This window comes from Bison bison, unplaced genomic scaffold (genome assembly GCF_000754665.1).
Source record: "Bison bison bison isolate TAMUID 2011002044 unplaced genomic scaffold, Bison_UMD1.0 scf7180017864530, whole genome shotgun sequence".
NCBI classification, from domain to species: domain Eukaryota; kingdom Metazoa; phylum Chordata; class Mammalia; order Artiodactyla; family Bovidae; genus Bison; species Bison bison.
This window is the reverse complement of record NW_011495080.1, coordinates 9,757,993-9,776,332: the sequence shown is the minus strand read 5'-3', so window position 1 is coordinate 9,776,332 and position 18,340 is coordinate 9,757,993. Positions and strand designations below refer to the sequence as shown.

General features: G+C 42.3%; 1 protein-coding gene across 2 annotated transcripts in view; it reads right to left on the bottom strand.

Moving 5' to 3' along the window:
* The window catches only part of GRM8 (glutamate receptor, metabotropic 8), an 858,241-nt gene extending 840,115 nt beyond the window's left edge, over positions 1-18,126 (bottom strand). For both annotated transcript variants that reach the window (XM_010831727.1, XM_010831728.1), the window contains exon 1: positions 17,365-18,126. In XM_010831727.1, the coding sequence (XP_010830029.1) occupies positions 17,365-17,874 (510 nt within the window). In that variant the 5' untranslated portion in view covers positions 17,875-18,126. The remainder of the gene's footprint in view (positions 1-17,364) is intronic.
* Positions 18,127-18,340: the final 214 nt, after the last annotated feature.

Genomic DNA, 18,340 nt, shown 5'->3' with positions numbered 1-18,340 from the left:
TATGGGGTCGCACAGAGTTGGACACGACTGAAGCGACTTAGCAGCAGCAGCAGCAGCAGCCATGCCTAACACTGATCAGTAGAGGCTGAAATTTAACTGTAATGGCAGTCCAAAAAGACAAGTTTTCATTTTTAATTCCTCATAATTCAGAGAACTGCTTAAGGGTAAATATATTCTGATTCTTCCAGCCTATGTTTAAACCCACCCTATTTCGCACGCACACCCTTGGCCCCATACAGCTCTCTCAGTCCATGTTGGCTCAGATTCGCATGGAGGTGACATATGGGGCATTCCGTTAAAGAGTGGTGCTGGGTTACTTCATTTCTGTTAGAGAAGGAAGCAGTGGGAAAATATTCTCCACTTAATCTATTTTACTTTCAGCAAGGTGTTGCCTCTAAATATTAATTTACACACACGCAAAACTCACTGGGTACTTTGAGCTGTCTGAATGTAAATGAAACAAAATAATCCAGACTAAAAAATGGAGTTTCCAGTATCTTTTCTCCTCAGGCAAAGGGTGAAAAAAAAAAAAAACCCAAGGATTTAAAATTCCACCCCAGTGGTTTCAAAGACAACAAAACATCTCCCATCAAGCTCCTATTTAAATAAGTGGGGTTAATGAGAGTAGAAATTACAACAGTATTAAGAAGAAAAATAAGCGTTTATGCCATTTTCATACAGAACCTATTTCCAAGTCACTATGATGCTTTATGCTTAGAATACTGTAAATTCTTCAATTTTTTTTTAACCTTACTGAGATCTATGACCACTTGGTGAAACAGAGAAAGTGCAGATACTATTACTATCAGGTAACTTGAGAATCAGAAAGACAACAAGGAGAAGCTGTGCGCCTCAAGGATGGTGGCTTTCCTGAGTGGACTGAGGCAAATAAAACTGATTCACTGATAATGCATTTAATTTTTCTCTCAGCAACTAATTGTATATCTACACTTAATGAGAACACTAGAAATAATCAATATATGCATGTGTCAAATGACAAAAAAATGTTTTTGATCTTAAAACATTTGATCTTTTGATCTTTGATCTTTTGTACTTTTGGATTTCCAAAGTACAAAAATGGGAGGTGGGGACTGGGCTTCTCTTGGGTCCACTGGGCCCTTGCTTGAATCGCACAGCAATTCACCTCCTGTCTCCACTCCTACCCCAATCTAGAGGGCTTAGAGTTCTGCCCTCTGGACGCCTGGTACTCACTTGCTTGAATTTTAACTGAAGTCCCAACATCCACATTCAGTGGGAGCTGGGGGCCTAGACCTCCAACCCTCCTCTGTCCTCCTGTGGCGTGTGATTAGTCACTCAGTCGCGTCTGACTCTTTGCGACCCCATGGACTGTAGCCCACCAGGCTTCTCTGAGCATGGGATTTTCCAGGAGAGAATACTGGAGTGGGTTGTTTCTTTCTCCAGGGGATCTTCCCAACCCAGAGATTGAACCCGCATCTCCTGCATTCCTCAGTCCTTCTAGGAAACACTTAAAGGGACCCTTTGAAGTTCTGTCATCGCAGAGATAAAACAAGCAGAAGCGAAGCACAAGAAACAAGCCCTCCACTTGCTTCCATCTTCACAGAGCTGAAGGCATCAGATCAAAGGTTGGATCTGAGATTCCCTACACTTGAAGAGCTCTTCTCCTCGCCTGGCCTCGGGTTTCTACACTCCTACCCTCCCCCTTGGCCCAGCCCTGTCCCACATGGCCACGAGCAGCTGGCTGATAGCTGCAGCTTTCTCAGGCAAAGTCAGCCTCTCCTCTAAACCCTAGCAGCACATCACAGCCTCATCACATTGTTTTATACCATTTGTTGTTATTGTATTCTTATTTAGTTGTTAAGTCATGTCCGAGTCTTTTGTAACCCCACGGACTATAGCTCTTCAGGCTCCTCTTTTCACAGAATTCTCCTGGCTAGAATACTGAAGTGGGTTGCCATTTCCTTCTCCAAAGGATCTTCCTGATCCAGGGATCTAACGCAGGTCTCCTGCATTGCAGGCAGGTTCTTTACCATCTGAGCCACCAGGGAAGAATTATTATTGTATACATGTTAGTAATTTCTCCCCAACTAGGTTCTAAGCAATGTAAAACTTAGAATCTTCTACTTCTTTCATAATTATCCCCAGGAGTGTCAAACACTATGTATATACTTCCAAGATGCTGAATAAGTCCAAACACCTGCTGGGGACTGACTGGCTGTTACCTATTTCACCTGTTAAGAATGCAAATAAGTGGATAATATGCTGGCATTTCTTCACCCTATTCTGCTTCTCTTGATGGAAAATAAGAGCTTTCACACTTACTGAGTTTAAAGAGCACCACCAAGAACTATTTAGCAAGTAACACTCAGGTAGGATTCTGTCCTTTCTACAGAGACGGTGCAATTCTACATTACAAAAAATATCACTTCTCTTTCCCTGTGAAGTCTTTTCACATTTAAGTCAACTATCCATGTTTGATTAACAGGAAAATTTACCGGGCCACAATTAATATGAGTGATTCACAGTTTAAACAGGTGGAACAAAAGAGGTCAGCGTGGGAGTCAAAGTTTTATATATTTAGTTCCGTTGTTTTTCTGGTTGTCCAAAAATGAATGTGACTTCTAGAGAAAGTACTTCTGAACCTTTTCATGCTTCCATTTCTGACATTTGAATCAGAAGGTGACAGGTATACATGTTATATAGTCCATGAGAGTATTCCCTCAATAAAGGGATACTGCTTTTGGCCCAGAGTGGGCCTGTGATTCCAACTATATTAGATCACTGTACCACACATGACAAAGAGAGGGAATTCCAACCCAAAAGAAAGCCTTAAAGCCTGCCTCCAGCCTTGCGGTTAGTCAACTGCTCGTCCTCAACCGCAGCTCCACCTCTTAAACCATCAAACCAGGGCTACTGGGAAAGAGTTCAGTGGAGCCAGAATATGTTATTTTTTCAAAACTGAACCCTAGTGGCACTTGTTTGGGTGCTGGAATAACCTTAAAATTCAGCACAGCTTATCTTTGAATCATCCACTCTTTCCCTGAGTCCTGAGTTGCTTGTTAATTTAATAAAACTGACTCTAACCACCTAAGACTTGGATTTGTAAATAGAACTCCTTATTGCCAAATTCAGACTTAAATTGAAGAAAGTAGGGAAAACTAATAGACCATTCAGGTATGACCTAAATCAAATCCCTTATGATTGCACAGTGGAAGTGAGAAATAAATTTAAGGGACTAGATCTGATAGACAGAGTGCCTGATGAACTATGGATGGAGGTTCATGACATTGTACAGGAGACAGGGATCAAGACCATCCCCATGGAAAAGAAATGCAAAAAAGCAAAATGGCTATCTGGGGAGGCCTTACAAATAGCTGTGAAAAGAAGAGAAGCGAAAAGCAAAGGAGAAAAGAAAAGATATAAACATCTGAATGCAGAGTTCCAAAGAATAGCAATGAGAGATAAAAAAGCCTTCCTCAGTGATCAATACAAAGAAATAGAGGAAAACAATAGAATGAGAAAGACTAGAGATCTCTTCAAGAAAATTAGAGATACCAAGGGGACATTTCACACAAACACAGGCTCAATAAAGGACAGAAATGGTAGGGACCTAACAGAAGCAGAAGTTATTAAGAAGAGGTAGCAAGAATACACAGAAGAACTGTATAAAAAAGATCTTCACGACCTAGATAATCACAATGGTGTGATCACTCACCTAGAGCCAGACATCCTGGAATGTTAAGTCAAGTGGGCCTTAGGAAGCATCACTACAAACAAAGCTAGTGGAGGTGATGGAACTTCAGTTGAGCTATTCCAAATCCTGAAAGATGATGCTGTGAAAGTGCTGCACTCAATATGCCAGCAAATTTGGAAAACTCTGCAGTGGCCACAGGACTAGAAAAGGTCAGTTTTCATTCCAATCCCAAAGAAAGGCAATGCCAAAGAATGCTCAAATTACCACACAACTGCACTCATCTCATACGCTAGCAAATTAATGTTAAAAATTCTCCAAATTAGGCTTCAACAGTACATGAACCATGAACTTCCAGATGTTCAAGCTGGTTTTAGAAAAGGCAGAGGAACCAGAGATCAAATTGCCAACATCCGTTGGATCATCAAAAATGCAAGAGTTCCAGAGAAAACATCTGTTTCTGCTTTATTGACTATGCTAAAGCCTTTGACTGTGTGGATCACAATAAACTGTGGAAAATTCTGAAAGAGATGGGAACTAGACTACCTGACCTGCATTCTGAGAAATCTATATGCAGGTCAGGAAGCAACAGTTAGAACTGGACATGGAACAACAGACTGGTTCCAAATAGGAAAAGGACTATATCAAGGCTGTATTTTGTCACCCTGCTTATTTAACATATATACAGAGTACATCATGAGAAACACTGGGCTGGAAGAAGCACAGGCTGGAATCAAGATTGCCAGGAGAAATATCAATAACCTCAGATATGCAGATAACACCACCATTATGGCGGAAAGTGAAGAAGACCTAAAGAGCCTCTTGATGAAACTGAAATAGGAGAGTGGAAAAGCTGGCTTAAAGCTCAACATACAGAAAACGAAGATCATGGCATCTGGTCCCATCACTTCATGGCAATAGATGGGGAAAGAGTGGTAGACTTGGGCTCTAAAATCACTGCAGATGGTGACTGCAACCATGAAATTAAAAGACACTTACTCCTTAGAAGGAAAGTTATGACCAACCTAGACAGCATATTAAAAAGCAGAGATATTACTTTGCCAACAAAGGTCCATCTAATCAAAGCTATGGTTTTTCCAGTAGTCATGTGAGAGTTGGATTATAAAGAAAGCTGAGTGCTGAAGAATTGATGCTTTTGAACTGTGGTGTTGGAGAAGACTCTTGAGAGTCCCTTGGACTGCAAGGAGATCAAACCAGTCCATCCTAAAGGAGATCAGTCCTGGGTGTTCATTGGAAGGACTGATGTTGAAGCTGAAACTCCAATACTTTGGCCACCTGATGCGAAGAGCTGACTCATTTGAAAAGACCCTGATGCTGGGAAAGATTGAGGGCAGGAGGAGAAGGGGATGACAGAGGATGAGATGGTTGGATGGCATTAACCACTCAGTGGACATGAGCTTGGGAAACTCCAGGAGTTGGTGATGGACAGGGAGGCCTGGTGTGCTGCAGTCCATAGGGTCGCAAAGAGTCAGAGACAGCTGAGCAACTGAACTGAACTGCTTTTTTAGCTCCGCTGGCTAGAGTGGGGTTGGTGAGGTCCCAGTCTCACATTTGGCCTTCAGGCAAATTAGCTCCATGCCAGAGCCTATTTAGAACTATTGATTGCCTTGTTTCCTGGCCAATGACACCATCTTTCATTCTAACCTGCCATTGTTCACAAAATAAGGCAAGTCAGGTAGGATGCTTGAGTGCTGGAGGACAGGGTTAACTCAAGATGAATATTCAACTAACAGTGGACATCAATTATCTCCCTCCTCACTACGGTCAGCATAACTGTGTATCAGGGATTCTGAGGACTTCCATGCACATCATCTAATTTATCTTAAAACCTTATGAAGGAAGTACTATTATTATCTACTTTTTGATCCAAGAAAGCTAAGATTTAGATCTCTTTGCTATACACCTGTCTTCCCAGGTGATGCTAGTGGTAAAGAACCTGCCTGCCAATGCAGGAGATGCAGGAGGCATGAGTTCGATCCCTGGGTGGGGAAGATCTCCTGGAGGAGGGCATAGCAACACACTTCATTATTCTTGTCTAGAGAATCCCAAGGACCGAAGAACCTAAGGTTAAGGTCCATGGGGTCACAAAGAGTCAGACATGACTGAAGCAACTTATCATGCTGTACCCCTAAAATGAACACAACACTGTAAATCAACTATACTCCAATAAAATTTTTTTAATTTTAAAAAATAAAATAAACACACACACATAACAAAAAGAAAGCTAAGATTTAGAAATTAACTAGCATGCTTAAAATTTGTTATTGTTGTTTAAGTCCTGTGCAACTCTTGGTGACCCCATGGACTATAGCACACCAGGCTCCTCTGTCCTTCACTAACTCCTGGAGTTTGCTCAAATTCATGTCCATTGAGTAGGTGATACTAAATAACCATCTCATCCTCTGCCATCTCCTTCTCCTTTTGCCTTCAATCTTTCCCAGCATCAGGGTTATTTCCAATGAGTAGTCATGCCTAAGGTAGTACAGCTAAAAAGTGTTACATCAGAATTTGAACCCAGGAAGTCTGACTATGAAACCTGACCTATTTTATATAGTTCACATTAATCTGCTTTACTCAAAACAGTACCAAGCACCACTAGACAAGTACATTACCGTAATCTATAATTTGAAGAGACAGCTCCTGAGGATAAATATCTATAGGACACAAATATCACTGCAACAAATCCGCATAGGAATATGTCTTTTGTTCTCTAAACAATATAAACCCAAACATTCTCAGAACTGAAATGATAAATCACTTTGAGAACTCTAATACATAGAATTGTCACAATGTTAATACTTAAATTTAAAATGTAAGAAATAGTGCAAACACTAATGAAACTTAGAATTCACTCTAAATCCATGTAAAAAGAAGCAAGGGTGAGCTGGAGCAAGAATATGTCACCATCCCTACTTCCCAAAGGAGCCCAGGGTGGCAGGTGGGGGACACAGAACAGATACCTGACTCCAAAGTTGAGCCTCAGCAGTAGACCTGGGGCTAAACCAGTCTCCCCAAGCACAGAGGGAGCCTGGGAGAGTTTTGGAAGGAGACAAATGGCCAACATTGAAAACACGTGCCTGTCAGCTTACTGGGCCAAAGGGAATAAAGCAGCAGAAATTGGCTTCATTCAGAAAACAGACAAAGGTAGCTTAGTGAAAAGTGAAAGTCACTCAGTCGTGTCCAACTCTTTGCAACCCCATGGACTATACAGTCCATGGAATTCTCCAGACCAGAATATTGGAGTGGGTAGCCTTTCCCTTCTCCAGGGGATCTTTCCAACCCAGGGATCAAACCCAGGTCTCCCACACTGCAGGCTGATTCTTTACCCCCTGAGCCACAGGGGAAGCCCAAATTGATGTTATACCTGGATCCCTTCCCAACCCACCAGCCTGGTACTCATTATATGTTTAAAATATATAAATATTGTGCTAAGTCACTTCAGTTGTCTCTGACTCTCTGCGACCCCATGGACCATAGCCTTCCAGGGTCCTCTGTCCATAGGATTTTCCAGGAAAGAATACTGGAGTGGGTTGCCATGCCCTCCTCCAGGGGATCTTCCCAACCCAAAAATGGAGCCCTCATCCTCTATATCTCCCGCATTGGCAGGCAGGTTCTTTACCACTAGTGCCACCTAGGAAGCCCAACAGGAAGATTACACGTATATTTTTATGTTATTAAGAGTGCTTAGACATAGGGAGAGTCCCTTAATACAACTGAAAGAGATGTCTCTGTCTTTTGCCAGAGAACGCTTTCTATCAATTTAATGGGTAAATAAGCCCTTTCTCCCCACTGTTGGGAAAGGAGGGCCTCTTGTGACCCTCTATTGATTAAGACTGCTGTGGAATGTTATTTGCAATCTCATCGCATAATGGAAATCAGGAGGTAGCTGTCATGGTTTCTGAAGACAAATTGCTGGTAGCTGAGTCAAACCATAGCCTCTTTTCATCTCTTACTGTTCTCAATTCCTTGTTAATGTGTACCTCACAGTCTAGGCTTCTTAAATCGGTCTGCTCCACTGTCATAGGTAGTAAAAATGAGGAAACGTGGTCATCTAAGTGACCCTGCTCTAGGAACCGTGTTCAAGAGGCCATTCCACTGATCAGGACTCCTGAGCCATGCATTATTTAATAAGGAACACAACTTCCAAAAGGGCACATAATTAAAAATAGATCCATACAGCAGCTGCTGTGATTATGACCAATAGGAACAGAAATTCAACCAGGCATGAGTCAAAAGAATAAAAGGCCGCTACCAGACAGAACATTGTTCAACCTCATTTTTGTCTTGTGTACTTTGACTTGCTAAGTCAGCCAGCAAGCGATTTGCAGGGAGCAGAGGTTCTCAAAGCGTGATCGGCAAAACGGCAGCATCAGCATCACCTGGGAACCACTGGAAATACCAGGTCTCAGACCCCAACCCAGACTTTCTGACTCAGAAGCTCTGCCAGGGGCTCAGCTATGCTGCTTTCACAAGCCCTCTGGGTGATTCAGATGCAGACTAAAGTTTCAGAGCTACTGGGCAGGAGCCAGGGGCAGCCCCCAGAGGTGAAGTTTCCCCAGAAGGTACAACCTTTGGCTGTTTTATAGCTTTCTAGCTAGCTTCTGAAGAGTCTGGGAAGAAACCTGTCCTGAAACCAAATAAAAGCACTGCCACCTTCAATTTGGCTGTATGCTAAAACTTCTCTTTAAAAAAAAAAAAACAAGTCTCTAAATGTCTTTAAAAAACTAACCACTGCGATCTTCGGGGTGAAAGAGTTAACAGAAGAGCATAGGCCTTTCCTTGCACAAATTTATTTATCTACATACTCGGGAAAGAATCTCCCTGCAATGCAGGAAACCTGCGTTCAATTCCTAGGTCGGGAAGATCCCCTGGAAAAGGAAATGGCAACCCACTCCAGTATTCTTATCTGGAGAATCCCAAGGACATAGGAGCCTGGTGGGCTACAGTCCATGGGGTCGAAAGTTGGACATGACTTAGCAACAAAACCACCACCACCACATATACCCTGACTTGTTCTAGAAAGGCTTTTCAGACAACTTCTTATGCAAAAAAAAAGAAAAAAATGCATAGTACTGTCACAATTCTCTTGGAAAAACTCACTACTTTCCAAACAACCTCGTTATTATTTACTTAAATTTTTAATTTTGGCTGTGCTGGGTCTTCATTGCCATGCAGCCTTTTTCTCTAGTTGCGGTATGCAGGCTTCTCACTGCGGTGGCTTCTCTTGTTACAGAGCACAGGCTCTAAGGTGTGTGGGCTGTAGTTGTTGGCTCCGAGGCTCTAGAGCTCAGACTCAAGAGCTGTGGCACCAAGGCTTAGTTGCTTTGTGACATGTGGGATCTTCCCCAACCAGGGATCAAACCCATGTCTCCTGCATTGACAGGTAGATTCTTTGCCACTGAGCCACCAGGGAAGCCCTTATTTACTTTTAACTGAATGAAAGATTCTTTAAATTCTATAGGCTTGTTTTATAGCTTTCTAGCTATCTTCTGAAGAGTCTGGGAAGAAACCTGTCCTGAAACAATTTTCAAAAGTTTCACACACATGATTTCATATAATCCCATAATAATCCTTCTTTCCCCTACTCCTTTATTGCCCCTCTCCTCTTCCCTCTCCTCACTCACGCATGTGTGCATGCTAAGTTGCTTCAGTCATATCCAACTCTTTGCAACCCTATGGACAATAACCAGCCAGGCTCCTCTGTCGAAGGGTTTCTCCAGGCAAGGATACAAGTGCATTGCCATGCCCTCTTCCAGGGGATCTTCCCAACCCAGGGATCAAACCCGCATCTCTTTATGTCTCCTGCATTGGCAAGCGTGTTCTTTACCACTAGCGCCACCTGGGGAGCCCGTCCTCACTCACAGTCACTAGTTAAAACAATTTTTTTTTTTTTGGCTGCACCATGGTTGGCACTTGGGATCTTAATTTCCTGACCAAGGATCAAACCCAGGCCCCCTGAAGTGGAAACTTGGAGTGTTAACCACTGAACTGCCAGGGAAGTCCCTGCCTTATTAAACACTGAAAAGACAGGCATTAATCACTGTCAGGTCTTAAGATATCTTCAATATTCACTTTAAGATGTTAAAACTTTTGAGGCTAGGAAAAGGGAAAGTAAGAAACATTTAATTTAAATTCACCAAGTTTAAAATCTGCTCCACTCAACAAGTCATGATGCTGCTTTAACGGTCTGAGCACACAACCACAATACTAACACTGGTTCTAAGTTACTCAACGTCATAAAGAGCCATGGCCTGTGATGCGGGCCTATGTCATGTCAGTCTAACTTATAGCAAAGTGTTTTGGGGGGATTCGTTAATTCAGCCCCTCTGTTGGTCCAAGAAAGGGCTCTATGACATCAAAATTCACTTGAGAGCTAACAGTGCTCAGGCATCTAACAATGCCTCTGGCATTGTTTTTACTTTTTTTTAAAAATGATTAAGTGACCTTAAGAAATCAAAGTCAAATAACTTAAAGGATTTATTGAATAAATGATGCTCCATTCATATAATTAAAGTTTTATAGCTCTCAGTCCTGGACAAATAACAGAATCACCTGGTGATTATAATATACCAATGCCAGGGCTCCACCCAAGTTTTATTGGTCTTGTAGGATTTGGACTTTTTAAAAAACTATCTAGGTGATGGTAACATGCAGCCAGGGTTGAGAATTACTGAGGTGAATCTATACTAACCAATATGGAAATCTCTCCCAGTCACATTGTTATATGAAAAAAAAAAAAAAACAATGTCATAAGGCATATCTGTTAATAAAATTCTGTGTATGTAACTTTACTGAGAGATATGTGTGTTTGAATATAGCCTCTTTCCATTTTACACTATTTACTTATTCGTCGCTTGGACTTTCAAAATGAGAATGTGCTCATGTCTTTTACTTAATTTTTAATTTTAAAAATCTGTTTGGAGAAAACATGCATTGGTAGGAAAATGAGGTAGCACAAGAAAATATAGGAATTCCCCAAATATACCATCTCTCCTTCTTTCTCCTCCTTTCCCTCCTTTTGCTCCTTTTTCTCAAACAGTACAAAAGTACAACACAAAAAATCCCATATCTGTTCTATGTACCCAACACCTATTGTTTCCAAAATCTAGAATTGGGGTGAGGGAGGTGGAAGTGGGTGGAGAGATATGGTTCATTCATTCATTCAGCAAACATTTATTGGGTTTCCAGATAGGTCCGTACTAGGTATGGGAAATACAACCACAAATAAGACATATATGCCCTATGCTTATCATGGATATCATCCTGCCCTCATGGAGCTTTGTTACATGTAACAGAGAAACTTAATGTAGTGGAGAGAAGTGAGAAAAGACTTGCCCAAGTGGAAGTAGACCTTCATCATGGAAGTAATGACGGCCATGAGAGCTTTAAGAAGAGTGGCATGACCACATCTGGACATTTATGTATCCCTATTGCCGAGTTGTGTCAGCGACAACAGGCAGTGCCCATTTCCCCCATCTCACCCACTTAGAGGCACTAAGAAGAACACCCGTCATCTCTCATCTGAAGTGAATAGGCTCTTTACAAAACTCAATTAGAGCTTGCCACAGAAGCAAAGGATTGACTGAGGAGTCTATCTTTCAATTTTCCATTATCTATTTGCCATCAAATAAGATTTAACATAAAATGTTGCCTCCTGCTGAGTTTATTGATTGGGCTCATTTTTCTGTCCATCTAACTAGATAAGCCTGGATAGGCAGATTTACCTGTTCAGAGTTTAGAGTGAAGAAAGCCCATTGTAAGCAATAAATAACTTGCAAAATGCTTGGCTTTATGGGAGTGGTTGCTGCAATTAGTGGAGTCTCTTGGAAGAAAATACATCTTTGTAAACACAGAAGGGTTGGCGAGCACATCTAGGGCAATGGGATGCTTCACTGTACTTCACCAACTTAACATGAAGGTCAATTTTAGCCATTTAGAGCCAGGACGCTTCCACACGGGGAGAAATTATCTAGCCCACAAGTGGATTTCTATTCAAAAGTCCCATTTGATTACTTTGGAAAGCATACACTATAGACTAACCTCCCATCCTTCAATAGTCGAAAATTAACTCTAGGTAAAGTTCACCAGAAAAACAGGAGAAAGAGAATTACATCTGACACTGTCCTTTCTTAACCTCGATGCATCTATGTGGACATTAACATGCATTACCTCCAAGCGCCAATGTGCTATTTTTAACTTAGAATGTTCAATCTTTGCCCACAGTAAGACATGATTAGTGTTTTGAGGAGCAGATTTGCTCTAATTTAAAGGAGAGGGGTGGAAATTTCTAGAAAAGGAAAAAAATCCCAGCTCTTTATAAAACATATGCAAATTCCTCGAAACTGCTTTATAAAACAAATTTAAATGATGGGCTCCCTGGCCAACATACCCAAAAGACTCTCTCGTTCTTTTTAATTCTTTTCAAACTACACAATCTCTATCTGAGAGTTAGACTCCTCTTTTCTTTGGTCTCTCTGCAACGCAGGAGCCACTGAAATGGCAGATCTGCTTTCATGCAGGTTGGAGCAGTTCCGAGTTTTCTGAGTTTGCCACTTTGCAGTTATCCTAATCGATCCTACTATTATCTACAAATATTAACATTGCTGTTGTTTTTGTTCAATTGCTCAGTCGTGTCCAACTCTTTGCAGCCTCATGGACTGCAGCATGCCAGGCTTCCCTGTCCTCCACTATCTCCTGGAGTCTGCCCAAGTTCATGTCCATTTGAAGAGGAAAAGTTAAAATTTTACATAACCTCCTGCTCCTTCTGCCTCTGTAACTCAGCTTGCTCCTTGCAAAGTCTGGATCACGTAGGTCTCAGAAAATGGGGACTCACAATACTAGGAACTGGAGCTTATCTCACTCACCCTTGTCCTGCTCTTTGCAATCACCCAGCCTCTGCAAACCCACAAACCTGCTTAATCATGCCTCAGTTCTGTTCAGTTCAGTCACTCAGTCATGTCCGACTCTTTGTGACCCCATGATTTGCAGCACGCCAGGCCTCCCTGTCCATCACCAACTCCCAGAGTTCACTCAGACTCACGTCCATCGGAGTCAGTGATGCCATCCAGCCATCTCATCCTCTGTCGTCCCCTTCTCCTCCTGCCCCCAATCCCTCCCAGCATCAGTCTTTTCCAATGAGTCAACTCTTCACATGAGGTGGCCAAAGTACTGGAGTTTCAGCTTTAGCATCATTCCTTCCAAAGAAATCCCAGGGCTGATCTTCAGAATGGAGTGGTTGGATCTCCTTGCCAATGTATAAAAACTACGTAACCCCTTTGTTCAGGGCTCAGAGCTTGGAGTGTTAACTCCTCCAACAGCTGAGCTAATAAGCCAGAATTCTCCAGCTCTCCCAGTGTGGTGCTTGGTTTCTCAATTACTGGTTTCTGCAACACTTTGAGTCAGTGTTGCCATCAACCATCTCATTCTCTGTAGTCCTCTTCTTCTCCTGCCCTCAATCTTTCCCAGCACTTGGTTAGACATAAAACAGTCACTGAGGTGACTGCTCTGCCCCTCTGTTAACCCAAATATGACGTGTGTGTGTGTGTGTGCTAAGGCTGTGTGTAGCACTTCTAAAAAGTTCAGATCATTAACGTTCTGTCTGTGACTCTCAAACTTGTTTTCACTTCCAGTGCTCCTGAGAAACAGGAGACAGTGCAATCAGTAAAAATGGTTCTCAGGCGGGAGTTGGCAGGCTCGCACTCACTGGGTCCTGTCACAGGAAAAGCCTCTGAGGTAGTTCTGACCGCTGATACCCCATCCCCCGGGCAGGAGGAGACAGTGCACGCCCCTTGACCCGGGTAGACAATCACTGGTTTAGTGTGGCATTCAGTGCCCCAGGGGCGGGGCCACAGGGCAGCTTCTGCCCATCCCCCTCACCAGTAGTCTGGCTCCACTCCCTGTCCAATTCACCTCTTAAATTAAAGGACTGATTTTTTCATTTGCCCCTGAGCTTTGACAGGAAGAGAAACAAAGGGCAACATTCCTTCACTCTAGAAAGGAGCAGGACCAGCTGTATTCCAGGGCAGAGGAGATGCATAGGTGCATGGTGGTGGGCTGCCGGCATGCTCAGTCATGTCCCACTTTCTGTGACCCCATAGACTGCAGCCCACCAGGCTCTTCTGTCCATGGGATTTCCCAGGCAAGAATCCTGGAGTGGGTAGCCATTTCCTTCTCCAGGAGATCTTCCCCACCAAGGGATGGAACTCGTGTCTCTTGAGTCTCCCGCCCACTGTTCTCCACCCCCAAAAGTGCTGTCTCTGGGGGGCTAAATGAACCTCCCTCCGTGTCTGAATTCCCTTTACAAAGATACACCATTTCATCAAACCACAATTCGTGATCCCACGAAAAACAGAATCTTCCTCTGACTTAAACAGACATGCTATATGCAGATGGCATATACCTCCTTTCCTGAAACAAGACTGCAGTTAGGAGAACACAGAGGGACATGAAGCCAGGAAAGACTGCCAAGGTAGGTCAGACTGAAGGAAGAGGAAGCTGGGGGTGCCCGAAGGACTTTGTCTCCTTCACAACGTAGCCCAGGCAGATACTACGTGGCTTTACCCGGACTCTCCATAAAAAAGAGAACTGAGACATTCGGAGTTACTTCTTATTTCAGCCCAGATATTTTCCATATAATTTTAAACAGATTCTAAAAAACCCAACTAATGCTTATTGTTGAGCAGGACAGTGATAAATTCGTTAATCAAGACCTTGTTTACATCCCTCACGGTCAGGGTTAATCGTTTGTGGGTTTCCAAACCAAGATGCTCAACCTTCTGTAACTCCATTAATCCAGGAATAAGTGGCACAATGTTGATATCCAGGAGTTTTTTTAGATACTGTGGGTCATATGCTGTTCTGGAGGGTCCCAAGCTCCATAAAATTGTCCTAAATGTTTAATTTTATTCACAGTCACAGCATTTGGTTAATCAAAGTATTAATCTTTCAAAAGGAAGTATAAGCCCTTCCCCAATGCATTAATTTGCCAATCATTCCTTTGATAACTATTCTAATATTTCATGTCAGTCCTAGCATACATGTTTAAACAGAATATATTTTCACACATAAAGTGAAACATTTTCTATTCCAAAAGTGACCATCATCATTTCATAATTAATATCAGTGTGGAGCGCTGGCTGGAGGTCTCATATAAATCATCAAAATAAATGAAAATGGCACAACGATGAAACTGCAATTATCAATTCAGTCACGTGATTCCAGGTTCAGCTAGAAGACCAGCTGATCACTTACATCTTCTCACTTGCTTATAAAAGACAAATTTTTCAAGCCCCAGTTATTTGGTTAAAAAATATATCTGCTTCCAGATATTAAATGCTCACTCTGGACCAGCATACTGGTCTTAGTTATGACACCTAGCATAACCCCACTCCACTACTCTTGCCTGGGAAATCCCATGGATGGAAGAGCCTAGTAGGCTACAGTCCATGGGGTTGCGAAGAGTCGGACAGGACTGAGGGACTTCACTTTCACTTTTCACTTTCATGCATTGGAGAAGGAAATGGCAACCCACTCCAGTGTTCTTGCCTAGAGAATCCCAGAGACAGGGGAGCCTGGTGGGCTGCCGTCTATGGGGTCCAACGGGGTAGAGTCGGACACGACTGACGCGACTTAGCAGCATAACCAAGATCTCCTCCTGGCTAAAAGGCAGGAATGGCAGCCCCTTCATCTGCTGATGGATGGTTTCCAGAATTGGCCTACAGCACTGGACTCTGCCCAGAGTCAATGGTAGTTCTCCCACCTGGCTGAATAAGGTCCCTCAGAGTCACCCAAGAGGGTAAGGAGAGAATTGGCCTCTCAGTGAGAGAAGAACAAAGCAGAGAGAAGCCAGGTCTAGAATGCATTAAAACAAAACCTGCCCTTTGGGTAGCCCGAAGTTTCCTTTGGCAGCCCAAGCAGACAAAGGACAGTCAGGTCCTGGTGGAATCCTTCACCTGCATTTTCTCATTAAATAATCCAATAGACTAACACAGGTAAGGGGTTACCTTGGCTCCAGGTAAGGGGTCAGTTGGCCCAAAAGAAGTTGCTAACAACTTTATCCAGTTTCCTTTGAAAGTTTCCAGAGATGGAGAACTAGAGCACCTTTGGCCACCTATTTCAATTTGGCATCCTTCTTGCCAAGGAGGCTCTTCCTAACGTCTGGCTCAAATATCTCAGGCATTCCCTGATGCCTTTGTGTGACTCTTCAGTACTCCTTAGACACAGAGCACTTCTGCTCAGCAGCATCCTCATTTGAGAAAATGTCATCAATCCGAAAATAGTCATTAAGCTGTCTCTTACCATTCTCTCCTCTAAACTAAGGGAATTCATACAGAAGCTAGGGGGATGTTGTAGACATGAACCAGACTAGATGGTCCTCCAAGACAGCTTCCAAACCAGAAAGACTTTGATTTGAACACTTCTATTTTTTTTTAAGTTTTCCATCACTTTGTTCATTTTCGTCATTATATCTGTCATCTATCCGACTTCTCCATATTCTTTTAATATTTTTAAATCTAATACACACAGAAACAGTTTCTCATAATATTAAATGAAGACTCATTAATTCAGAATAAGTTGGAAAAGTCATGTCCCACTAAGTAAAAAAATCAGAGTGACAAATATTTTCAGTTTTTAAAATGTTGCCTATTACCAAAGACTACATAACAAATATTAATAAATAAAATGAGAATGTTAATGAAAAATAAGTTACAATAACTTTATGGGACTTTATGCCTTCAAACTATTGTTTCATATTTATATTCTTTTGCCAATTTTATCTGATATGTAAATGCAATCTGTAGGTAATAGATCATCCTAAACCAAAACGTTTCACATTATCCTGCTAAATCTGAGCTTTTAATGCAATAAGAATTGTCTGAATTAATGAGATGCTGCTCCATTGTAGCTAGAATAAACCTGACAACTTCATGGCCATCTTCTAGTCCAGAGTGTCACTCCCATCTACACATTAGTGATAAATACAATTTCCTCACACAGCAACTTTTGTCATAACAGAGCATCCCACATTAAGGAGGTTTCACCAAGTAAATTATCTTATACCTCAAATACCATAGAAACGTTTGATCTGATAAATGAGCTAAAAATTCATTAGACTCTCAAAAACTACTTGCTTTGCTTTAAAATCAGCCCAGTTATGTACACACTGCTATATTTAAATGGATAACCAACAAAAACTTATTGTATAGTACATGGAACTCTGCTCAATGTTATGTGCCAGCCTGGACGGGAGAGGGGACTAGGGGAGAAAGGGTACATGTATATGTACGGCTGAGCCCCTTCAATGTTCACCTGAAACTACCACAATATTGTTAACAGACTATACCCCAATACAAAATGCTTTCAGTGTTAAATAAAAATTAAATTAAAAGAGAATATCACAAGATACTGAGGATTCAACATGTCATGGGAATTATCACCTGTTTGTTCAGAAAAAAAAAAGTCACAATCAATCCAATTAATTGCTTTAAAAACGTGGAACCAAATCAACACTTGTAGAAACCTAGACACAAACTCCTCTCTTTGGGGAAACTGTGGCCCTGAAAGAGTCTATGAGCATCTTTACTGGGTTCACTTTCTTCTTAAACCTGCAGCTGGAATTAGGACTACTTATTATCTTTTCACAATGGTCAGAATTGTCTAGTGCCTTTACCTACCTTAAAAAGTCTTAAAATGTTAGCCACCATGATGGACACGGAGCTCGCGGCAGCACCGATAACACCAGAAATCTTGTCAGGCTTGGTGAAAATGGGTGGATCTCCATTAGCACATTTCACATCGGAAGCATCCTTCTCTATCAAAGCCTGCACAAACGTTAGGGACTGCTCCAAAGCATAGGTGTCCCTGGAACAGGTGTCGAGGATCCGGACACCCAGAGTGATATTGGAGAGGAGATCAGGGTCCTTATTAATCTGGTCAATTGCATAAAGCATGGCCTCCAATCTGTGGATCCCCTTCTCTTTCTTCAGCTCCCCACAAGGCACCCCTCTCTCTCCCTTTGCATGGACAGGAAAGAGACCTCCCAAAATGATGTCCCCATCCACTCGAATGGAATGGGCATACTCTTGGCTGTGAGTTCTTTGCATCATCGTGAGGATCCAGTAGAACTTGGCCGTCAGGAGAAAGAAACAAGGGCAAGAGGCTGATCGCTTTCCCTCGCATACCATTTTCTCCACGGGCGGTGTTGCAATCCAATTCCCAAAGTTTATTCTTGCCACAGAAGAAGGGGGACCACCTGAGGCTGCACCTTCTGGAGGCTACCATCAGGGCCCATGGGGAAAAGGCTCTGTGGGTTTCAGCAAGTGTTCTTGATTTGAATGTCACAGTGAATTTCCATCAGACCCCAAGGTTCTATTTTATTTCCACATAAAGTCAACTTGCCTGGAATGATGCAAAAATCAGAGAAACAGCTGAGGTTCTGATGTTGGGATGAGGTCACCAATTCACGTTCTTGAAGTCAGCCCTGTAGCAGAATTATTCCTGGAGGGCAGAAGGAAGAAAAGAAAGGGTTCCATTCAATGGGCCTACATTTTTCATTTCTTAAGCCCTGTTTGCACCGACCTCTTTTTTTGTTGTTTCATTTTCACTATTCAGTAAGAAACTAATTCCTTCTGTCCCCTTATGATTCTGAAC